We start from the raw sequence: 24492 nt of genomic DNA on the forward strand, positions 1-24492 counted from the left end.
AGAAGGTTCTTTTGAAAATCAGAAGAGCATGGTGTCTTTCCACTGTCACCACGTCCATATAATAAACTCCACAGGCATGAAAACTGAGAATTCAGTAGACTAGACATTGCTGTCGCTCACAGTGAAAGAATTTCGTCAATACGACTTGTACTTTTCATATGGGAACGATTTGTTTCGGCCTGACTTTTCTGTTCATTTTAAGCAGCAAAAGTGAGGTGCATGTCTGTGTCCGTGTGTATGGAGCCATTGGGTGCGGTCACTATAGCAACCAGGCTCACACCTGCCTGCTTAACGAGCTCTCTCTCTCACTCTGCCAAGATTCATCTGAAACACTTCTCTTTCAACTGCTGCTGTCTCCACAGTGTTACAGCCATCATTTTACCCTCAAAACGTCGCCATCGTTGTTCTCTTTCCAACATCTTGTCTTTCAAAGCTCAGAGATGTAAACTTTTTAAACTGTGTGGATCCAAGTGGAGGGATCACATTTTAGTCATTCAGTGATTCAAAGAATATGACCTTTTAATATTCTTTCACATGTTTTCTGACTCTAAATGTTCTTTTCTCATTTCTTAGGTTTTTCTAATTTACAATTAAAACATTTTCAGCTTTTTTCCAACTTCTTCTTCTGTGTAACCTTCAGCTTTTAGCAGTTCAGCACTTTTGTTTTCAGGTTAAATTCGGGGTTTTTTTTTTTATCTCATTCAAGATTTTTAACTTAAATTCAGTAATTAATTCATTTCAGTGCATACATTCAGATTCAAGCATTCACACTGCAGTTTCTTCAGAAAATGCACTTTCTAGTTATTATTATATATTCCGTACGTTTTTTGGCATCTAACTCCTTCAAAACCGTTCAACTTAGAAAAACCATTCAAACACCGTTAGATTCCTATTCTTTTGGACAACACTGCTTCTATTTTTCATATTTTTAACATTTATATTTTTAATTTTATTCAACTTTATTCAACAAAAATTTATAATGTATTTCAATGGGGAGACCCTTCAAATCCTCATTCAACTTACTCATTTTTAAACTCTTACTACTTCCACATACATTGACATAGAGCCACCATTCAAACTTTAAAACGAAGACAAGACATTCAACTATTCAACTTGTATTTATCTTTTCAATATCTATTATACTTTTTCTTCAGTTCCAGTTTAAGTTTCATGATGTTTTTTCACCCGTTTCAGAGTTTATAATGGGTGTGTATGGGACGGAATGTTGGGGCTAGAGTGAGACAGCTCAACTGCTAGAGTGAGAGGAGCAAAAAAATTAATCTTAAAATCTTTTTTAAAACTGCTGCTGTGTCCACAGCGTTTGCTCTACAGGTATGATTTTACCCTCAAAACGTAGCCATCGCTGTCCTCTTTCATCCAATGTGTTTACTATTGTACTAGGTGTTATGGTTCTTTCATAAATGTCACCAATGCACAGCCTCCTCCCTCCAACTCTTCCATAGACTCTAATGTTAAAATGGCTCAGAAGGTTCGTTTGAAAATCAGAAGAGCATGGTGTCTTTACACTGTCACCACGTCCATATAATAAACTCCACAGGCATGAAAACTGAGAATTAGGTAGACTAGACATGGCTGTCGCTCACGGTGAAAGAATTTTGTCAATACGACATGTACTTTTCATTTGGGAAGAATTTGTTTGGGCCTGACTTTTCTGTTCATTTTAAGCAGCAAAAGTGAGGTGCATGTCTGTGTACGTGTGTATGGAGCCATTGGGTGCAGTCACTATAGCAACCAGGCTCACACCTGCCTGCTTAACGAGCTCTGCCTGCCACTGTGCCAAGATTCATCTTAAGCACTTCTCTTTCAACTGCTGCTGTGTCCACAGTGTTACAGCCATCATTTTACCCTCAAATTGTCGCCATTATTGTTCTCTTTCCAACACCGTGTCTTTCAAAGCTCAGGCATTTAAACTTTTTAAACTGTGTGGATCAAAGTGGAGGGATCACATTTGAGTCATTCAGTGATTCAAAGAATATGACCTTTTAATATTCATTCAGATGTTTTCTGACTCTAAATGTTCTTTTCTCATTTCTTAGGGTTTTCTAATTTACATTTAAAACATTTTCAGTTTTTTTCCAACTCCTTCTTCTGTGTAACCTTCAGCTTTTAGCAGTTCAGCACCTTTGTTTTCAGGTTAAATTCTTTTTTTTTGTTGTTTTTTTTTAATCTCATTCAATATTTTTAACTCAAAATTCAGCAATTAATTCATTTCAGTGCATACATTCAGATTCAAGCATTCACACTGCAGTTTCTTCAGAAAATGCACTTTCTAGTTATCTATTATTCCATATTCCGTACGTTTTTTGGCATCTAACTCCTTCAAAACCGTTTAACTTAGAAAAACCATTCAAACACCGTTAGATTCCTATTCTTTTGGACATGACTGCTTCTATTTTTCTCATTTTTAACATTTATATTTTTAATTTTATTCAACTTTATTTAACAAAAATTTATAATGTATTTCAATGGAGAGACCCTTCAAATTCTCATTCAAATTCCTCCTCTTTAAACTGTATCTACTTCCACATACATTGACATAGAGCCACCATTCAAACTTTAAAACGAAGACAAGACATTCAACTATTCAACTTGTATTTATCTTTTCAATATCTATTATACTTTTTCTTCAGTTCCAGTTTAAGTTTCATGATGTTTTTTCACCCGTTTCAGAGTTTATAATGGGTGTGTATGGGACGGAATGTTGGGGCTAGAGTGAGACAGCTCAACTGCTAGAGTGAGAGGAGCAAAAAAATTAATCTTAAAATCTTTTTTAAAACTGCTGCTGTGTCCACAGCGTTTGTTCTACAGGTATGATTTTACCCTCAAAACGTAGCCATGGCTGTCCTCTTTCATCCAATGTGTTTACTATTGTCCTAGGTGTTATGGTTCTTTCATAAATGTCACCAATGCACAGCCTCCTCCCTCCAACTCTTCCATAGACTCTAATGTTAAAATGGCTCAGAAGGTTCGTTTGAAAATCAGAAGAGCATGGTGTCTTTCCACTGTCACCACGTCCATATAATAAACTCCACAGACATGAAAACTGAGAATTTGGTAGACTAGACATGGCTGTCGCTCACGGTGAAAGAATTTTGTCAGTACGACTTTTACTTTTCATTTGGGAACGATTTGTTTCGGCCTGACTTTTCTGTTCATTTTAAGCAGCAAAAGTGAGGCGCATGTCTGTGTACGTGTGTATGGAGCCATTGGGTGCGGTCACTATAGCAACCAGGCTCACACCTGCCTGCTTAACGAGCTCTCTCTGCCACTGTACCAAGATTCATCTTAAGCACTTCTCTTTCAACTGCTGCTGTGTCCACAGTGTCACAGCCATCATTTTACCCTCAAATTGTCGCCATTATTGTTCTCTTTCCAACACCGTATCTTTCAAAGCTCAGGCATTTAAACTTTTTAAACTGTGTGGATCAAAGTGGAGGGATCACATTTGAGTCATTCAGTGATTCAAAGAATATGACCTTTTAATATTCATTCAGATGTTTTCTGACTCTAAATGTTCTTTTCTCATTTCTTAGGGTTTTCTAATTTACATTTAAAATATTTTCAGTTTTTTTCCAACTCCTTCTTCTGTGTAACCTTCAGCTTTTAGCAGTTCAGCACCTTTGTTTTCAGGTTAAATTCGGGTTTGTTTTTTTTTTATCTCATTCAAGATTTTTAACTTAAATTCAGTAATTAATTCATTTCAGTGCATACATTCAGATTCAAGCATTCACACTGCAGTTTCTTCAGAAAATGCACTTTCTAGTTCTACTTGGTGTCACTGTCGCATTGAAGTTTCAATCAAGCGTTTAGCCGACGGACGGGGAACGTCTCAACGCGTAGAGAACGTCATTTCTGCTTCTTTTTCTTGCAACCGTAGCACGGCGATCGGCAGATAAAAAGCCGGTAGCAGTCTCCTTTGTTTTTACGCTCGATGTTCATGTCTTTCATGATGACACGAACACCGTGGCGTTTGCAGATGGTAGAAAGTGCAGGGATAGCGAGCGCAAAAAAGGCGACTGCTCACGGCGCCGGGCTGTTGTTACAGGAGAAAGAAGCGGAAATGACACCGTGACATATAACAAATAACATCAGCTGTTTCTGATGTTAGTTGTTTTGACTGCTTTTACATTATATTGAAATATATGTAATGTTCATGTTTGCTGCAATGCAAACGCAGTGATGCAAATAAAAACATGGAGCCACAAATTACGGTGCGACCCTATAATTAGTCCGGGTTACCGGGGACTGTTGTTGCCGATGAACAGGTGTCGCTATGTGACTGCAGACTAAATTGGGCTGCATTGAGTTCATGACTTTTCTTTTATCCCGCCGCCTACGCATCACTGTGAGAGTTAATATGAGATCTCTCTCTGTGGAAAAATAACTTTAAATCCCACTGACGTGTGTATAAATCTATATACGTATAATGTCCCGCTGGGCAGCAACTTAAAAAAACAACTTTTTTTGAAGAGTTGTGAACGCAGCGCGCTGGGGCGAATGTCGGCGTTTGCCCAATAGAAAGGAGGAAGCCAGCCAGGCACAGGAAAGAAAGAAACACTCCAGGGCAACGCTGCTGGAACTTTGACTCATTGAGAAATGTTTCCCTGCTTGCATCAAGCCCGGCTGGTGTCCCCTGAGATCCATATCCCACCCTGATTGGTGGGTTAATTCAGCTGCGCCCACAACACTGTAAAGTGTCATACATTATCAAACTAACATTACATTTTCATATTAAGGTGGGGCCAAAAACTATCGTCCTGCGGGCCGCAATTGGCCCGCGGGCCGCGAGTTTGAGACCCCTGGTGTAGGAGGACACCTACTCTGTGTCTGGTTAAGTATAAGAGCCCTTTGTTAGGGGGACCGCTGGACTCTTAGCACCAGCTTTGGGGTCACAGGGTCACATCTGGAACACACACACACACACACACACACACACACACACACACACACACGAACGCACGCACACACACAGACACACACACACACAGACACACACACACACACACAGACACACACACAGACACACACACACAGACACACACACACAGACACACACACACACACTATGCACAGACACACACACAGACACACACAGACACACACAGACACACACACACACACACGCACACACACACACACACACACACACACACACAGACACACACACACACGCACACACACGCACACACACACACACTATGCACAGACTGGTACTCTTTGTTCATACCTGTGTAAGACGTCATAATGAACTTGTGCATATTCATGTAAGCTCAATAAAGAGCAGTGTTACGAGGGAGCAGACGAGAGCGACTGAGGTCAAGTGAAGGAACGGCGCTGTCACAGTTCTCTCCCTCATCAATTGTCTGGTTCCAGCGGTGGGTCTGTGCTAGACGACCCATCACCAGCTTTTTCCACTGGTTACCAGTACGTGGTAGAATCCACTTCCAGATCTGGTTGTCTTTAAATCTGTGAATGGATTGGCTCCATCTTATCTCTCTTTAACAAAAGAATCCAAGTGGAGCCCTCAGGTCTGCAGATAAGCAGCTTCTGACCAGAACTAGACGTAAAAACAGAGGTGAGCTTTATCGATGGCTGCAGCCAAACTCTGGAACAGTCGCCCTTCACATCAGGTCGTCACCAACACTGGACATTTTTAAAAGCCGGTTGGAAACACATTTGTACTCTGTAGCTTTCAATCCTGACCAGTCTTTATAGTCATTACTGTGTATGTTTCCTATTTTCTCTCTACTCTGTGCAGCACTTTGGCTCAAGCTGTTTTTAAATGTGCTGATAAATAAATGTAGATTTCTTTGAATAAAACAGTGGAGCCGAGCTTTGAGCTCAGTGTGTAACAGTGTGTGTGTGAGAGCCATGTAATGTCCATGTGTGCATGCTGACTGTGCTGCTCTGACCCCCCTCCTCCTTTCAGGGTGGAGCCTGCTGGAGTCCGATGGTTGAGACCAGGTCTGAGGAAGTGTAAGTGTGTTTTTAATGGGATTCATGAAAACAAAGCAGCACACATTCAACCATCTTCATCATGTCAGGAGTCATCATCAAAGTGTCAATCAATGAACAGATGATGGATCAATAACTGCAGCTGGATTGTGTTTGTTCTCTCCATCAGATTCCTGTCAACTCACAATCGACACAAACACAGTGAACACAGAGCTCCAACTGTCTGACAACAACAGGAAGGTGACACGTGTGGAGGAGGTTCAGTCATATCCTGATCATCCAGACAGATTTGATTACTGGTCTCAGCTGCTGTGTAGAAATGGTCTGACTGGTCGCTGTTACTGGGAGGTCGAGTGGAGAGGAAGAGTTTTTATATCAGTGAGTTACAGAAGCATCAGAAGGAAAGGAGGCAGAGACTGTTTGTTTGGATTCAATGATCAGTCCTGGAGTCTGTGCTGCTCTGATGATGGTCCTCGTTATGTCTGTCACAATAACAGACAAACACTCATCTCCTCCTCCTCCTCCTCCTCCTCTGTCTCTAACAGAGCAGCAGTGTATGTGGACTGTCCTGCTGGCACTCTGTCCTTCTACAGAGTCTCCTCTGACACTCTGATCCACCTCCACACCTTCAACACCACATTCACTCAAACTCTTTATCCTGGGTTTAGGTTCTATCCTGGTTCCTCAGTGTCCCTGTGCTGAGTGGAGTGTAAAGAGTGTCTCCTGTTACAGAAACACTCTGACTGTTGAACAGATAGTTCAGTCTGTACATGTCTGTCTCTTTCACTCACAAACACGTTTTCAGATTCATGGATTCAATCAGTTGATGTTTGAAACTCTTCTAAATGATTCCTTGTAAACTTCTTCCTCTTCAGTCACAAACAAACAGGAAGTGATGTCACATGTGTTCCTGTCCACACAGCAGAATGAGTCTATTGCTGACAGTGATGTACAAACAGAGTGAGCATTTCTGAGGCCCAAAATAAACTGAGTAGTTCACTGAATGAACAATGGACTGTGAGCTCAGTTCCTTCATCATTAGTATGGATTATATATGTATATGTATTATATTAGTATCATATATATCAGGTGCTGCTGCTTTCAGTCATTGTGCAAATGTGCTGTTTGTAAGCTTGTAAAGCTGCAGTCAGCTGAGACTGAAGAAGTCACCTGATCAGTGAGCAAACGTTTCTGAAAACGTCCAGATGAACAGAATCAACCTTTTGGGATCAGCCAGCAATGCAGCATCATTGTTGTTCAGCTTCAGAGGTTTGCAGGAATGAACTGATGACCAGAAACAGCTGCAAAGTCCAAGAAAATACCAGCTGGAGTTCAGCTGCATTTGAAGAAGTCAAAGAAAAGTAAGGATGGCAAAGGGCGACGTTTTCTTCCAAAGAGCTGCAAACATGGTCGACGCCTCATTAGAAGAATCATCTGGACATTTGTGAGGAACTCTAACCAAGAAAGCAACGTCACACAGATCCAACAGACAGTTTCCATGACTGCAAGTGTTGAGTGGAAAAATGCTACATTGCATTATTGCATCCTCTCACCACAGGAGGCGCTGTTGGCACCACTGATTGCTGATCAGCTGTTCTCTGATGATCTGATTGATACTGTGAATAACGGGACTCACTGAACTCTGTGACACAGTGAAGATTACAGAGTTTAACTTCACCCTTTAAGACTGACCACAGAACCAAGTCCGCCAGAGCTTTTGTTATATTTTTACATGCTGTGGAGCCATTTGTGGGAGCATTTCAAGTTGCTATACATCAATACAACTGTTATAGCCCTAATTTTAATAATATGTATGCATTAAGTCCATAGTAACTACATAAACTGCAAAAAGAACCTCTGCTCATCCATCTCTGTGAGTATCAGGATACATTTGGTTCATAATACACAGAAAAATCAGAGTTATTACCTGTAATAAATGTGAAAGATTCCTGCAGTGATAACCAGGCAGGACTGAAACACATCCAAGCTGTCACCACGGTAACAGCACCGCCCATCCACAGGTGAGGGGAGGAGCAAAAAGAGGGACTTTGACCATTTTATACTAAAAACACTCAACTAATGTTTCTAATATGAAACAAATAAGCCCACATTAATGTGAGCGTTTATTAAATAATAATAATGATGATTTCCTCCTGATCTCATTTCCACAGCAGAGAAAACTGTGGTGTATATTGAGGTGGAGGGTGTGGTCTGTGGCTCAGGTGTAGAGTGAGGGTGGGGTGCACCACAGCAGCATGCTGGGACTGCTGAGGGTGGAGGAGGGAGTGATGATGACATCAGAGCTGCAGCACAGAGACCAGTGAACACACAGTCTGTTCATCTTTGCATAGATACAATATACAGCACAATATTGAATGACAGACACGCTGTGGGAGCTTCCACAGATACACTGACGTCAGCATCCAGAGTCCTCCTGCTGCTCCCCCCTCAGAGCCCCGTGATCAGCACCAACACATTCAGTTAGATGACAGAGTCCAGCTGCAGCTACACTGTAAAAAAAGTCAGTAAAATATACAGCAAAACACCGTCAAATTCCAACGGTAATGGAGCGTAAAATCAAAAACTTCCTTTTACTGTATTAAATAGATTGAATAACCGTTAATTGTGAGACTGGATAAAACTTTGTTTTTTACTGTAATAAAATGTTGAAATTATAAATATTTTCTGTGAAAACAAATAAATATGCATACATTTTACAATTACATATTGTAATGTTGAAAATGTCTGAAAAACTTAGATTTTACAGTATTATTTGAGTAAAACTACATCTTTTGGGGTTGTGCACATTGGAATTCACAGTATAAAGCTGTAGATTTTTAAGCAAACAAAAACATTCATTTTTACAGAAACAAGATGTTAAAAAATAGGGTCCACCGTAATAATACAACCAGTACATACCATTAAAAAAAAAGCAAATATCAGCAGTGAAAGACAATAAAACTGATAGTATTTTTTTATTTTAAAATTCAGATACTGATATACAGATTAAAAGTTAGGCCTGCAGTATATCATTGTTAACCTTCTGATAAAAAAATCAACAGCAAAAGAAGATGTTAAAAATAAAGTTTATGGTTGTGAATAAAATTGATTTCAATAATCTTTTTTAATTATTATTTTAAAACAACTTTATGTTGTTGTGTTTCACGCCATATTATCAGACCACCTTAAGTGGGTCGGCCTTAAATTTTGAATTTGTGTGATCGCTGTTGATTGGTAGCTAAACTGCTGGTAAACTGTGTACAGACGTTTTACGTTCGAATTGCAGAGAAAAAAAATCTGGTAGCAACATTGTGCAGTATGAGCGAACCATTTCACCAAAAAAAGGGGAAGCAAGGCAAGACGTGGCTGCAGCGGTCTGCAGACGTGACTTCTGATCAAATTCGAACCTCCTAAAGAAACAAAGAGCGACGTTACATTGCGGGATGACGTCACCTGAAAATGACCAATAGCGCGGCGCGCTGCTGAGCTGTGTGCCAACCGCTCTTTTTTTCATGCAGGAGACTCAAGTTGGCTTCGCTAACGGACACAGTTTTGAACTCGTATATTAGCGCCATTTATTGCTGCTTGGACCACAGCATCTTCGGAATTTGTAGACATCCTGGCAGCTTACAATTAGTTCGAGGTGAGGTGAGTACATGCAACTTCAAGTTATCTCTGTTATAAAAATCCACCAGCCCAGCGTTTATAGATAATTTTAGCAGTTCGTTTTTTATGAGTGAGGTTGTGAATTTAGTTAGCATTTGTGAGTTGAGTTAGCATTACTGTTGCGAGGGAAGCATTGCTCTGGATTAGTTTCTGTATATGGCGTGCTTAATTCGCTAGGAAGGAATTACCAAAGTACATGGAGTTATGTTAACGTGTAATTTCTGTGGTAAGGTAGTTCAGTCATCAAGGGGCTACGTGCTTCATTGTAAACTGCATCGGAATGAGCCACGTTGTTTCTTTCGGTGTATTGAAGCAGGCTGCCAGCAGACATACACCAGGTATGGCGCGTTTAAGGCTCATTTTTACCGAAGACACTCTGCCCCCACCCATGTCACTGGTGTGGCGGTGGTTTCTTCGTTTACATGTGCAATGGCGATGTGTGAACGTCAGTGTCAGAACTCTAAAGAGTTAATAGCTCATCTGAAGAGCCATATTGTGGAAGGACACGTGGTCACTTGTCCAGTAAGAGGATGCACAAATACCTTTAGAGTTAAATCATCTTTTACTGCTCACATGTCACGTAAACACAGAGTTTTCAGACAGCAGCATTGGTGATTTATATAGAGAGTCTGCATGTCAATCATCATCTGTTCCAACCACATCAGATGACTTTGTACCCTTGATTTCCAAGCCTGCTGCACAGTCTATTGCACATGAAGATAACATGGAAATGCCCCCTGAATTCTGTGATCTTTTTCTGAGAAACGTTTCACTATTCTACTTAAAATTGCAGGGTCAGTTTCTACTGCCTGCTTCAACCATACAGAACATTGTAGAGGAAATGCAGAACATGCATGAGTTGGGACAGACATACAGTTTGGGTAAACTTGCATCACTGTTAAAAGATGACACATCATTATCAGAGGAGGACATCAACAAAGTCTGTGAGTCTGTCAAAAGCTATGATCTTTTTTCTGCATGTCATACCGGGCCATTGAGGACAGTGCACTCCAGAGCTCAGATCTTTAAAAAAGCCTTCAACTATGCGGAACCAAAGAAAATATTTTTAGGGAGAGATGAAAACAGAAAAGATAGGTTTGCCTATTATGTGCCTTTAAGAGAGACTTTGAGATGTCTGCTAGAGTCTGATCTGTGGCAGAAATCAGAAGAGCCCTCTACTGAGCCTCCTGCTGATGTTCTGTGTGACATAAGTGATAGTAAGCTGTTTTAAATAAAATGATTTTTTTGGTCAAAACCCATTGACTTAATTGATTTCTATCCATTAACATCTTACATGAAGTATGGGTACCAAATGGTTCCACTGAAACACAGTGTGCTGTCACAATAATGGTGCTGTTAGTTTGGTACTTACGAAACACTGTATAAAAGTGTAGTATCAAGCAAGATCAGCTTCATATTTTAAGACCAAAGGTACCACTTGGTGTAAATTGACCTTTATTCACATTCTTTTATCAGACATCTTGGAAATGGGGGGCAGCATAAGGAGTTCCATTACTAAGGTGCTGCCGGACCTGTCTGCCTCAATCCTTGAAATTGTACTGGAGGCACTACAATCATTAGGAGTGGAGACATCTGAGAAACAAACCAGTAAGTATTATGATTTCATTGCACAATAGCCATGAAGGACTTTCTGTTTTTTCTATTATGCTTTGGCCAAGGTCCAAAAAGTACAATTAATCTATTGTTTGTGATATTGTTTTACAGCACCAAATATGGAAATTTCAAGCCAGGCCAGCATATCGTCTCCATCTGTTTTAAGGTTTAAGGGTGGTGGCACAGCTAAGACCCAAGAGTCTCTTTCAAGGTTAGTAAAGTAAACAGATTCAAGAAGATATTTTACACATTTCTTTGTCGTCTGTCTCTAAATCTTATTTTGTCTTTATTATGATTAAAAAGGTTTGTTTTGTTCCTGCCCTTTTCAGACACTGAATTTGAGCAGAAACCATAAGGATACTCAAAGGACCTGTGACTCTCAGGAAATGGTGAGATTTCAGGTCATAATCTTTTTTTTTCCATTAAATTAATTTTCCTTTTTCCCTTTACAATATTGCTGTTTTGTTTTTGTAAACAGCATCAAATGAGAGAGACAGATGAAACAGTTTCAAGACAATGGCAGGAAAAACATGCTGAAGATTGAAACAAACCTTGGCTGGAAATATTTGGTATGTGTTTTACCGTAAATCAAATTGTTGAAAAACATTCAGCTACACTGTAACACAGGGAAACTTGATTTGCACTTATTTTGTTACTTTAATTTCTTGTCTCATTATTTTTGTCAGTTATTATTGTTTATGGTGTATGCCCTTCTTGTTTTCCTTCTGAATGCAGAAGGTATCTAGCCAGTCCACAATGAAAGCTTCGTTGCACCCAATGAGTCTTCTGGCAGAAATGATGGCGGCTGTATTCTTTGGTTTCCCTAAACATCACACCCTGCCTGTTTATACGAGGCTCTTCAATTAAGTCTGCACCCAAAGATTCAATAAGAGGTAAGCAGTGGTATTATTCAAGTTTTGCTAAAGAAAGATGGACAGGAGACACTAATCTTAATCAGCCGAGCTCAGGTTCATGTCCAGGTGAGCAGTTTCATACGCTATAAAATGTAGATTGAATGATAGGTCTCATCACCATGCATTCAGCCATTAACTTCAAGTTCTATGATAAATCAATACGAAACTTAAATACGTTTTCCAACAAATTATGATTGTGATTAGGGCTGCGTTGTCTATGTATAACTTTTACATAAGTAGATTTAAAGTATAACTATTGCCAAAACGCAACCTGGGCTGTTTTTTTTTTTTTTTTTTTTTTTTTTTAACTGTATCGATTTTGATGTGCTCAAATTTATGCCCCGGCCCCCTAGTATTCCCATTCACTGGCTATTGACCACAAAACAAAATCACGGTCAATCTCAAAAACGGCTTGTTTGTCGTAATTATGCTTTTAGATATATGTTTGTCTCGTTTACAGTAAAAAAAAAAAAACTGAAAAAAACAGCCCAGGTTGCATTTTGACAATAGCTATCCTTTAAGAACTGTATATTTTACACTTAAGAAATCATTTATCATTAGATCTGGTTTTGGCAGCACGTTTTGTTCATTTCTGTGCATTTTGCTCAAGCACTGATCAAACTTTGTCCATTTTTTTTGCTGCAGAGGGGATCCTGCCAGTCCAAAGTGAACATCTGATGGACATTGAAGTACTCCTGCAGAGCTTGTATCTTCAACACCATGCGCATTAGAAACTCCACCGAGTCCTTTCCTTCACCAAGGCAGGACCCAGTGACTCATTACTGTTGATAGGTCAGGGGCAGGTAATATTTTGTTTCATGTTTATTCATTCCTCCATGGATTACCAGCCATATATATGGACACATGCTGTATTCTCAAGATCTATGCTGTTTTGTAGGAATAGAGAAAATAATATGTTTAGTCTGTTTTCAAATGGTATGTCAAATTTTCTCATTGTTTATCAGTAATATTCTCTACCTTGGTTGTATATGAACATCTTTAGATTTTTCTATATTTAGCGGTTGCAAATGTAAAATGTACGGTAAACCATTTATGTTCCTCATATTGTACTGTATTTTTAGCGGTAAAATACCGGCAGCTGTGGTTGCCAGGAATTTACCGTAAAATGTATCTGGTCAAAATAAAATGCTGTAATTTGTTATACAATTTCACTGTGTTTTTTACTGTCAAAGGTTTTAATAAGGTTTAACATATTTCTGTTATTTTTACAGTTATTTACAATAATAGGGTCTATCCTATTACTGTTAAATTAACAACAAATTACTGTAAATATTATTATATTATTACTTTTTTTTTTCTGCAAATATCCGTAAAAAGCTATGGAAAGTTGCATTTTTTACATTAAATTGCTGTATAATTGACAAATATATTTGGTTTTTCCTATCATGATTTTGGTAAAATAATACGTTGTCTACCTTAAAAATTAGGGTTACAAAACCAGTATACCGTATTGTCTTTTACAGATTCCACATTTTTTTACACGGTATATTCCTGGCAACCACAGCTGCCGGTATTTTACCGTAAATTTGACAGATTTTTTTTTACAGTGTAGAATCAGCTCCCCTCTGTGAACAACAGCACAGCGTCAGTGTTTCACACTCAGTGAAAGGAGGAAACAGCAGAAGAACACCATGTGTGCTACGTTTCCCAGGACACACTACAAACTGCACAAATACAGAGCAGCACGTGGAAGGACCTGGAGCTGCATTTACAGAGCTGCAGACAGCGTGATGTCCTGTATGGACAGGTGGAAGGAACCAAGTCCTCAGCTGGAACACTCGTGTTTGTCCACAGACAGGAAACACAGCAGGAAACTTCCTCACAGAAGTGCAGCTCATGGATAACACACTTCCTGTCAGTCAGAATGAGGCTGCAGCCAAACACAGAAAGGTGTTTTTGTCCAGATGAGCCCAGAGAAGAAACACGAGTGTTCACAGACATCAGAAGCTCAGAGAGGTGAAACATGAGGTTGGAGTCCTCGTCAGCATCCAGAAGAGCTGCTGTGAAACCCTGAGTACTCATGACAGACTCTGATGGCACAAACACATCATGATTCAAACAGAAAGACAAACATGGAGCTCCTGATCCTCCTGCATGAGAACAAGCTGACATGAGCGCTGTGTCTGAGAGTGTCTCCCTGTCACAGTGACAATAACACAGCTGCTGCTCACAGTCATTAAACTGACCTGAGGTCAGCTGTGCTCCTTACATATGAACCATGTGACCTCACATCAGTGCTGTGGATGACTGTAGTCATAGAAGAGTAGAGCTGTAGCAGGTGGTGTGAGGAGGAGGTGGTGTATTCTAGTTAACGCAGTACTGAAACACTCCAGCAGAGGGCGCTGTTAAGTCCTTATTGTAACACAGTTACTGTGTGCAGTTAGACTTCATACATAATCTGCACTTATTTCCATCAGACATGCTGTCAGTAAATGATTGGTTTCTATTGATTCTACTTCCTGTTGACTCGTTTGATGACAGTGAAACAATCACAGCTGATTGTGTGATGATGTAAACTGTCACTGTTACATTCAGTGTGTGTGACATAATGTTAGTGCAGGCTGATAACAGCCTGGTTCTGTTAGAAACACATGAACGTGTCCATAGATCAGTGTGTGTTTAACATGAGAGCTTCAGCCCTGCTGATGTGTTAAATAAAGACATGCAGGAAAACTGATGAGACTCTGAAATAACTCTTTATATTTATAATGTAACTCTGCATCAAAAGAACAACAAAGGATCCCAGACAGGTTTCTGTGAACAAAGACCATTCTGATGTTTCTGTGTTTCTAACACTTTGACATTATTAGTAAACAGACTGCAGTGAGCAGCATTTATAAAGAGCTTCTATATAAAGATATGACAGCTGTTTGACAAGTTTATCACTCTGTGTTTGGACCTGATCAGTCCAGCTGTTTACTTGAAACATGTTCATTTACCTGTTCTGTTATATTCATGTTCTTGTCTCTGTTGAAAACACATTTTAATGTCCCTCAGATTTTTCTCCCAGATGAATAAATATAAAAATGACACAAACTGACTGCAGCTACTTTTTGTCCTTTCTGTCAAAAACCTTCATGTGACTCATGAGAGACACGTTTCAGCTGTTTGTGACAGATCAGAGGCCAACAAGTCATTTATAACACTTTCCATCATTGTTTAAAGTTCTCAGTGTTTCTGTGTTGCTGCGTATAGGATCTCCCAGCATCATCACTGTGCTGTCCAATCATTGTGTGCGAGGTTACCCTTATAGTGCGATGTGTGTTTGCACAAAGAGAAGCATGTGTGTCAAATATAAATAAGCACAGAACAGAAACAGCTGCTCGTTTCTTCTGTTTAGAGTCAAGTTAGTGTTTTGTGTCTTTGTTTGAGGCCTGATGTCGAGCAGAGGTGTGTGTAACTGCACTGGTCTGTTATATGTGTGAAGTGTGTGCTTCTCTTCAGCATCATCTTTGTCACTGCTGATTCCTTTGTGTCATCATGTGTTGAGAAGAGAGAACAGTTATAACGGAGGAGCAAAAGGAAGCCCTGAAATCTGCATCAACAAGGAAGTGTTGGCTCACCAGTGATCCCAGCAGAGCCACTGGTTTGGCTCCAGTTGTTCTAGATTCAATGATGTTGTTGCTACAGATACATGTCAGCATCTTTATTGAATTTTATATGAAGCAGAAATGGTGTCATTAGGAGAAGAAGAGGAGAACAAGTCCGGCGAGGAGGCAGCAGCTCTTAAAGATGAAACAGCAGCTCAGCCCTGAGCTCAGAGAGCTGCACATGAAAAAGCTCCTCAAGCAGATCCTGTCAGAGGTTTGTCATCAACAGGAGGAACTGTTCACATCATAGGATGAAGATGCTGTCAGCTGGATGAAGAAGGTTATTTAATGCAAACGTTCACACTGAAGTCAAATTGTTGTCGTGTTGAACAGATTCATGTACTGATCGTCTCCAGAATGTTAGAAGAGCTTCAATGAATCATTAGAAACAACTTACAGCTGCACAGCTGTGTCAAACACATCTGTGTGTCATTGTGGGATTGTTGTGTTTCTACATGTGACACACGTCTAAAACATGCACACAATCTGAACACAAACAGGGACTCATGTGTTCCCACAGCCAGATGCTGAGAGCCATTTCCTTGTAGTCCTGTGTCTACATACATGAACCATTAGATGTTATTGGAATGATTGTCAGCTCTGATAGTTTCATGTGTGTTTAGCTGGACGCTGTTTGATCCTCGACATGTTTAAAGGTGTCCAGTCCTGACACACTGGGGCTGGAAACAGCTGTGATGTCATTGGACTGTCACACAGACAGAAGTGCATGAAGTGAGCAGCCGAGGAGCCGCTGATGTTTTGGATTCAACAGCATTTGAAAGGTCGACACAGACACATTTGCACACAGAAAGCTGAATCTGTCATATGCCACAGTGAACTCACTGTTCAGTGTTTTTCAGGAAGCTTCTTAACTGCCTCTGCTGCCAAACAAGCAGCTGATGTCCTTGAGAAGAAGCTGAAGAAGTCTTCAACAACAAATACAGGAAGTGGACTTTCAAATACTAGATTCACTTTAGACTCACAGAGAAATGACTCAACCAGCTGTGTTTGACTATATGAAAGGTCAGTGTGTGTCTGCACACAGACTGTTGTGTTGGACTGTTATTCAGTTGTCTGCTGAATGTTTTCAAATGTCTGCATCTCAGCTGTGATGAGGCTGGGGGTCATGGGAGGCCACCGTAGCAGCCTCTTCAACATCATGACATCATCATAAATGCTGCTGGACTGTCTGATGGGCTGACGGTGAAAAAGCCGTCGGGAAGGAAACAGAAGACATTTCAGAGGCTGCAGCAGATTTCTTTGATTCGGGGCCTTTTTCAGCTTTATTGGACAGAGCAGTGAAGATAAGTGACAGCAAAGCAGAGAGAAAGGGGGCGTGGCCCGGGTCAAAGCCAGGCCAGCTGCTCTCCACCTCGTGGTCACCTGCTCATCCTAGTGAGCTCCACCAGCAGCCCTTTCACACACTTTACACTGTCAAACACTGTGTGTGGACCTCAGCTAACAACAGGCTACATTTAAGTCTGGACTACATGCTTTTATATTGTTTTTATTCCATCAGCAGCTCAACATCATGAGCAGCTTTGACATAAAGACATCAAACTCAAGCTGACTTTAAACTACTTTTAATACAGGGGCTCAAAAACAACAACATCTTTATTATATATCAGGACACAAAGTCATTTCATCTCAAAGGGAAACAGCTTTATTTGGAATAACCAGCACTATCAACTGGTTTGGGATCTCCACCAGTTTCATGTCTTTGCAGCTTCTCCAACAAAGTTCCTGTAAAATCAGCATGTTTGTCTTTATTGGTTTGATAGTGATTGATTATTCAGTCCCAATCTGCTGTCATCGAAAGAACAAAATGATGTTTCTATGAGTCACAAAGCTCCAGATGTTGTCGGCTTCACAAAGAAAACAAAGAACTTAAACACAAAGTGTTTGGAGCCAAAATGTTCCCAAGCTGCTCTTTTTGAAATGGCAGAGGTACAGTGGTGTCTAACAGCACACTGTGGAAGGCAAACATGTTATTGTTGGATGAAACTTCATGAATCCTTTGTAGATTTGAGCTGTTGGAGCCTTTCTTTTCTCTTCAGGTGTACAGATGCTGAGGAGGCAGGTGAAGCAGGTGGAGCTGTTGTGATGCTGCAGAGGGTGTGTCTTAGTAACTCTGTGAGGCAGAACTGGATCCAACATTGTGGATGTGTTGATGTTGGAGCCATTAAGAGTCTCTGGCCACACTGTAGGATTTCCCTTTGATCCACTGTGGGGGCATTTTGGAGTCTGTCAGTGAAACTCTTCATGTTTGTGTTTGACTCCAGTTTATAGAAACAGAGAAATGTGTCATGCTTTTGTTCGGCCTCCACAAATACACACATTTGTTCATTGGTTGGACTTTTTGGAAGGAGACACATTGAAAACCATGTTAATAAGATCTTGTTGTTTCCTGTGGATCCGACACAGAGAGTGGACTTCAGACAGAAAGCGTGGAAGAGATTTTAGAGGCCGTGTGTGGCAACAGGAAGTTTCTGTGTGTTTGCTGATCTTACATGTGGAAAACAACACGTGATGTTTGTGAAGTCCTACAATGATCATTGTTCTCACAGCATTTTGAGTGGGAACAGTTCAAACTGGGAGTAGTGGGAGTTATTTCCTGATTGAAACAAGCTGAATGTTTCTGTGACCATGAAGATCAGCAGCTCAGCTGATCAATGAACTGACATCTATCAGTCGTTTCATGAGATGAAGTCATCAGCAGACATTTGTTCTGACTGTGTGATGAATGTCAGAACGTCAGGGCTCTGCTTTAGTCACTGCTTGATGATCATTGGCTCATTGTTGAATCCAGGGCCCAGTCTGACCTCTGACCTTTGCTGCAGGTCTTCTGTGTTATCTCCACTTTCATGTCTGATCTTCTACTTGTAGTCCTGTGTCTACATATACAGTGGCTTTCAAAAGTATTCGGCCCCCTTGAACTTTCCCACATTTTGTCACATTACAGCCACAAACATGAATCAATGTTATTGGACTTCCAGGTGAAAGACCAACACAAAGTGGTGCACACGTGAGAAGTGGAACGAAAATCATACATGATTCCAAACATTTTTTACAAATAAATAACTGCAAAGTGGGGTGTGCATAATTATTCACCCCCCTGAGTCAACACTTTGTAGAACCAGCTTTTGCTGCAGTTCCAGCTGCCAGTCTTTTAGGGTCTGTCTCTGCCAGCTTTGCACATCTACAGACTGAAATCTTTGCCCATTCTTCTTTGCAAAACAGCTCCAGCTCAGTCAGATTAGATGGACAGCGTTTGTGAACAGCAGAAATTGAAATTGAAATTGCAGTGAAGTCAGCTAGAAACTTACAGTGACGTGGACATCATGCAAAGACTGCCAGACTCTGTAATACTGCAAATGATCAGTGACTCAGGTTAACACTAAACTTTAAACGGCACCTCTGTGTCTCTGTGTGCTGAACATCTAGGATTGGGTCAGGCTGCATCAGCTGAAGCTGTTATTTGTATATATCAGTATTTTTTTATTCAGGTGTGGGGAAAATACGTAAGACTGCAGTGAAGCGATGCACCAGAGTAATCCCTGGCCAAAGGTATTGTACTCAAATCAGACTACTGATCCAGCCACATCAGCCTTTTGTGAGGTCTGTTTAAAGTAGACTAAAAGTGAACTGCAGGTTCCTGAGAGGTGGACTGTGAGCACAGAAACACATGTTCATACATACAGCTGCAGCAAACTTACATTAATTTTAAATAGATTTGTTACTCTGATGTCTGTCTCTGTGTTAGTCCTCTGACAGACTGGTGACCTGTCCAGGTGTGCTCTACCTACTACTGGGACAGGTTCCAGCCTCTGTAATAGAAATGTTCTGTTATTCTCATTTAAAGTGTTTAAGTGCTTATGCATATGCTTAGTTGTGACACTGTTACTGTTCAGTGAAAGTTGCTAAAACTAGATGAACTTACTTCAGCAGTTTGAGAAAACAACTCCCTTTACAGGTGCTGATAAGGCCAAGGGCACAAAACAGCACAACCATTGATGCGTTAGGTTTCATAGCGAGACACGTGAAGTGTGGTAGGATCAGTTTGTAACTTCCTCCCTCTTCCTTGGAAGGCGTAAAGGAGGAGGAGCACGACTTCTGTGGCAGCGCTGACATGACTGAACTGTGATGTTTGATGTGTGTTGGCGCAGTAATAAATAGCTTGATCACAGCTCTTTCTGTGTTGCAGACTTTATTTAAAAAATACCACGACACCCCCCCCCCACCCTCCCACTGTGAACCTGAATTGAATATTCAGAAGACATTTGTTTAAATAGTTCTACAAATCTGAGCTGTTGGTGTGTCCTTGGATTGTGTGGTAATAATATTAGAGCCTGCAATCTTTCTTACTGGATCTCTACTATGAGTCATGTTACCTGAGATTAGTTCTATGTTTACCTGTCAGCCTGGACGAATGTGCTGTGTGAAGAATGTAAATGACATCAGATCTGAACTGCTTACATCTAAGGAGCCTGTTCATATTTAATTGTAATATGAACCAATGATTTTCTGATTGATTGCTGATATATACAGTGGGGCAAAAAAGTATTTAGTCAGCCACCGATTGTCATCATTTTAGGTGGGGGAACTTGCACAGAGGTCAGTAATTTGCACCAGAGGTACACTTCAACTGTGAGAGACAGAATGTGAAAAAAAAAAATCCATGAATCCACATGGTAGGATTTGTAAAGAATTTATTGGTAAATCAGGGTGGAAAATAAGTATTTGGTCAATAACAAAAATACAACTCAATACTTTGTAACATAACCTTTGTTGGCAATAACAGAGGTCAAACGTTTACTATAGGTCTTTACCAGGTTTGCACACACAGTAGCTGGTATTTTGGCCCATTCCTCCATGCAGATCTTCTCGAGAGCAGTGATGTTTTGGGGCTGTCGCCGAGCAACACGGACTTTCAACTCCCGCCACAGATTTTCTATGGGGTTGAGGTCTGGAGACTGGCTAGGCCACTCCAGGACTTTCAAATGCTTCTTACGGAGCCACTCCTTTGTTGCCCGGGCGGTGTGTTTTGGATCATTGTCATATTGGAAGACCCAGCCTCGTTTCATCTTCAAAGTTCTCACTGATGGAAGGAGGTTTTGGCTCAAAATCTCATGATACATGGCCCCATTCATTCTGTCCGTAACACGGATCAGTCGTCCTGTCCCCTTGGCAGAAAAACAGCCCCATAGCATGATGTTTCCACCCCCATGCTTCACAGTAGGTATGGTGTTCTTGGGATGCAACTCAGTATTCTTCTTCCTCCAAACACGACGAGTTGAGTTTATACCAAAAAGTTCTACTTTGGTTTCATCTGACCACATGACATTCTCCCAATCCTCTGCTGTATCATCCATGTGCTCTCTGGCAAACTTCAGACGGGCCTGGACATGCACTGGCTTCAGCAGCGGAACACGTCTGGCACTGCGGGATTTGATTCCCTGCCGTTGTAGTGTGTTACTGATGGTGACCTTTGTTACTTTGGTCCCAGCTCTCTGCAGGTCATTCACCAGGTCCCCCCGTGTGGTTCTGGGATCTTTGCTCACCGTTCTCATGATCATTTTGACCCCACGGTATGAGATCTTGCGTGGAGCCCCAGATCGAGGGAGATTATCAGTGGTCTTGTATGTCTTCCATTTTCTGATGATTGCTCCCACAGTTGATTTTTTCACACCAAGCTGCTTGCCTATTGTAGATTCACTCTTCCCAGTCTGGTGCAGGTCTACAATACTTTTCCTGGTGTCCTTCGAGAGCTCTTTGGTCTTGGCCATGGCGGAGTTTGGAGTCTGACTGTTTGAGGCTGTGGACAGGTGTCTTTTATACAGATGATGAGTTCAAACAGGTGCCATTCATACAGGTAACGAGTGGGGGACAGAAAAGCTTCTTACAGAAGACGTTACAGGTCTGTGAGAGCCAGAGATTTTCCTTGTTTGAGGTGACCAAATACTTATTTTCCACCCTGATTTACGAATAAATTCTTTACAAATCCTACCATGTGGATTCATGGATTTTTTTTTCACATTCTGTCTCTCACAGTTGAAGTGTACCTCTGGTGCAAATTACTGACCTCTGTCATCATTTTAAGTGGGGGAACTTGCACAATCGGTGGCTGACTAAATACTTTTTTGCCCCACTGTGTGTATATATATATATATATATATATTTTTTTTTTTACATACATAGTTTTTTGTTGCCTTATGGTTCCAAGCGCTGTCACCAATCTTTGCATTTTGTTATTATCTCATGACACTTGTTTAATCAGCTACCATCTCTCCTGTGGACTTTTTAATGTCTACAGTCTCAGACCAACACAGCCCTGCCCTTCCCATATTAGATTCTTGATGAATGTGTGTTGTTGTTATTCAGCCTGGTTCAATGTGCCCCTTTTTAACTTTGAGCACCCGCCCCTTTAAACCTCTCTGCACAGCCCTGCACTGAACTCACTATCTTCTCCCTCTAACAGCCTCCACATGTTCTCACTGTAATTTCCCCTCATGAATGAATTTATGCTGCACTAATGTGAATGTTTGCAGGGAAATCAAACGCATTTCACACGCAGTACTCGAGCTGACTTACCTTTGTTTGAATGACGACTTGTACGCGCTGACTCCACAGATAAGGTACGAAAATATATCAGGCTACGTCTTCAGGGTTTCTTTTTTTTTTTTTTTTTTTTTTTCTTCTAAATGACATCAGAAACAGCAGTATGCGACATTACGTGATGGCAGAGCTTCAGTTCATCCTTTGTCATTTTTTTTTTTTTTCTTTTTTTTTTAATAAATAGGACAGGGGGAATGAATGAGAGAGAGAGGGGGAGAGAAAGAAAGAAAACCCAAGGGGAGAAGAGACGGTGAGAAGGGGGGGGGAAGAGAGACAAAAAAAAAAAAAAAAAAAAAAAAACTCCTGGGTCACCTGTATGGAGAAAAAACAAACAAACAAACAAACAAACAAACAGAGGAGACAGCAAACAACAAAGAGCAACATAATAATAGAGAAAGCAAAGCACCATCACAATAAACTAGCTAGTCATAGATATCAGTATTTACTAAGTAATAAACGATATTGTGCAGCACGCAAGATAGACAGCGCACAGTGTGCTTTGAGGCAGCAGCCAAGAAAGCTTTAGTCCGCGTCTGTGAATACCCATGTGTGCATACCTGTGTGGATCAGCATGCTTGCATTCCAAAGGTTTCTCCATGTAATGATCTGCTAGGGAGTGTGGGGGGGCCACAGCCCCGTCCTCCAGGGTGTGAAGCGGGTATGGAGGAGATCAAAACTCCAGACATCCAGAGGCCCCCAGAACACAAGAGACCATGGAAGACCAACAGAGGGGCAGCCGCGCCACTGTCCCAGTAAGAGCTGAGGAGAGTCCCAGATGAGGGCTCACTCAGCAGCCGCGGAGCAGAAGCCAGGGGGGGTTGCAGTGACGCGCCCGTGAGCTCCGCCGGCCCCCAGCTGTGCCTGAGTGACCGAGCCCCAGGCCGAGAGGCCGGGGGCACCCCACCTCCAAAGGGGCCCGAGCGAGCCCCAGGCCCCAGGCCCCGACAAGCGGCCGCCAAGGAGTGAGCCGGTGTGTACCCGGACGCCCACCCCCAGACACAGAGAACCACCAACACACCGACACCTGAGGGAGTCCGCCACCGGCAGGGGAAGTGGTGGTGGGTGGAGATAGGCCTCCAAACCTTGGAGGGCCTGAGGTGTCCCCAGAGAGGTGGCGTCTGATACCCAACCTGACATATAGACACAGACATACAGGCACACACAGACACAAACATCCATTCCCACCCTCATGCTCTCATATGCACTCACTCCACACTCAACCAACGTGGAGACAGACATAAAGAGACGCTGTACACACAATCACACTCCCCAAGCGTACCCTACAAACCGGGTCTAGGTACCCTTGCCCCTGGAGGGGGGAATTGCACCCAGACCCAGGTGGTGTTACCCTTTTCCCTGCGGTGGGGGGAGGCAGACCACCCCGACTCCGCAGCAGCAGGGAGGCCCCACACCCCAGACCGCAGTCGGACGGCCAACTCCTCCTACTAGCCCCCCCGCTCCAGCAGGCCGCAGAGAATGGGGGTGGGAGAAGACTCCAAACCTCCCTCCACCCGCTCATTGTAGTGTTGATGCATATGTGTTCTAAGGTGCAATTAAAACCCAGGAGGGCATGGAGCTACCTGCCAAGGAGCAGCAGGTAAGCGCATGGTCCCTCCTGCTAGCCCTCAATGACTAAGTGTATTTAAAATTGAGAGGTGGGCAACGACGTCAGGGGTGAGGTATACACCCTGATGGTGATTTGGACTCCGTGATTGTGCCCACCCCCAAGATCCTATATGTATGTGTAATGAGAGTGTGAATAATGTGAATGTCTAAGTTGTGGGATAAAATTGAGGCAGAGGCAGCCAGAAGGGGACGGGGGGGGGGGGGGGGGTAGCCTCCTCCGCACCCTGGTGACATACCCCCACTCCAAGGCCCTGCATGTGTGGGTGGTTGTGGAGGAGCGGGAAGAGGGAGGCAGCTGGAGATGGGGAGGGAAGGAAGGGAGGGGCAGGTAACCCCTCCCTGGGGCCAGCTCCCCCGCTGACCCCAGTAGGCACTCCCACCCTCCGCGACCCGCCAGGGAAGGGGGGCCCAGGCCCATCAGACCGGGGCCCAGTGCAGTAGCGCCCCCCGGCTCCACAGAGCCCTGGACA

The 24492-nt window shown here is 42.0% G+C and overlaps 2 protein-coding genes across 2 annotated transcripts in view; both read left to right on the forward strand.

Annotated features, from left to right (window-relative positions):
- The window catches only part of LOC309702399 (uncharacterized protein), a 162972-nt gene that overhangs the window by 93572 nt on the left and 44908 nt on the right, over positions 1-24492 (forward strand). The gene's annotated exons all lie outside the window — the stretch shown is intronic.
- Positions 1-24492, forward strand: part of LOC309700417 (uncharacterized protein) — a gene marked incomplete at its 3' end in the record, with an annotated part of 46292 nt that overhangs the window by 18789 nt on the left and 3011 nt on the right. The window contains exon 4 of the mRNA XM_082523934.1: positions 5951-5997. Coding sequence (XP_082380060.1) covers positions 5951-5997 — 47 coding nt within the window. The remainder of the gene's footprint in view (positions 1-5950; positions 5998-24492) is intronic.

This window comes from Aulonocara stuartgranti, assembly GCF_965226115.1.
Source record: "Aulonocara stuartgranti genome assembly, chromosome: 3".
Lineage (NCBI taxonomy): Eukaryota > Metazoa > Chordata > Actinopteri > Cichliformes > Cichlidae > Aulonocara > Aulonocara stuartgranti.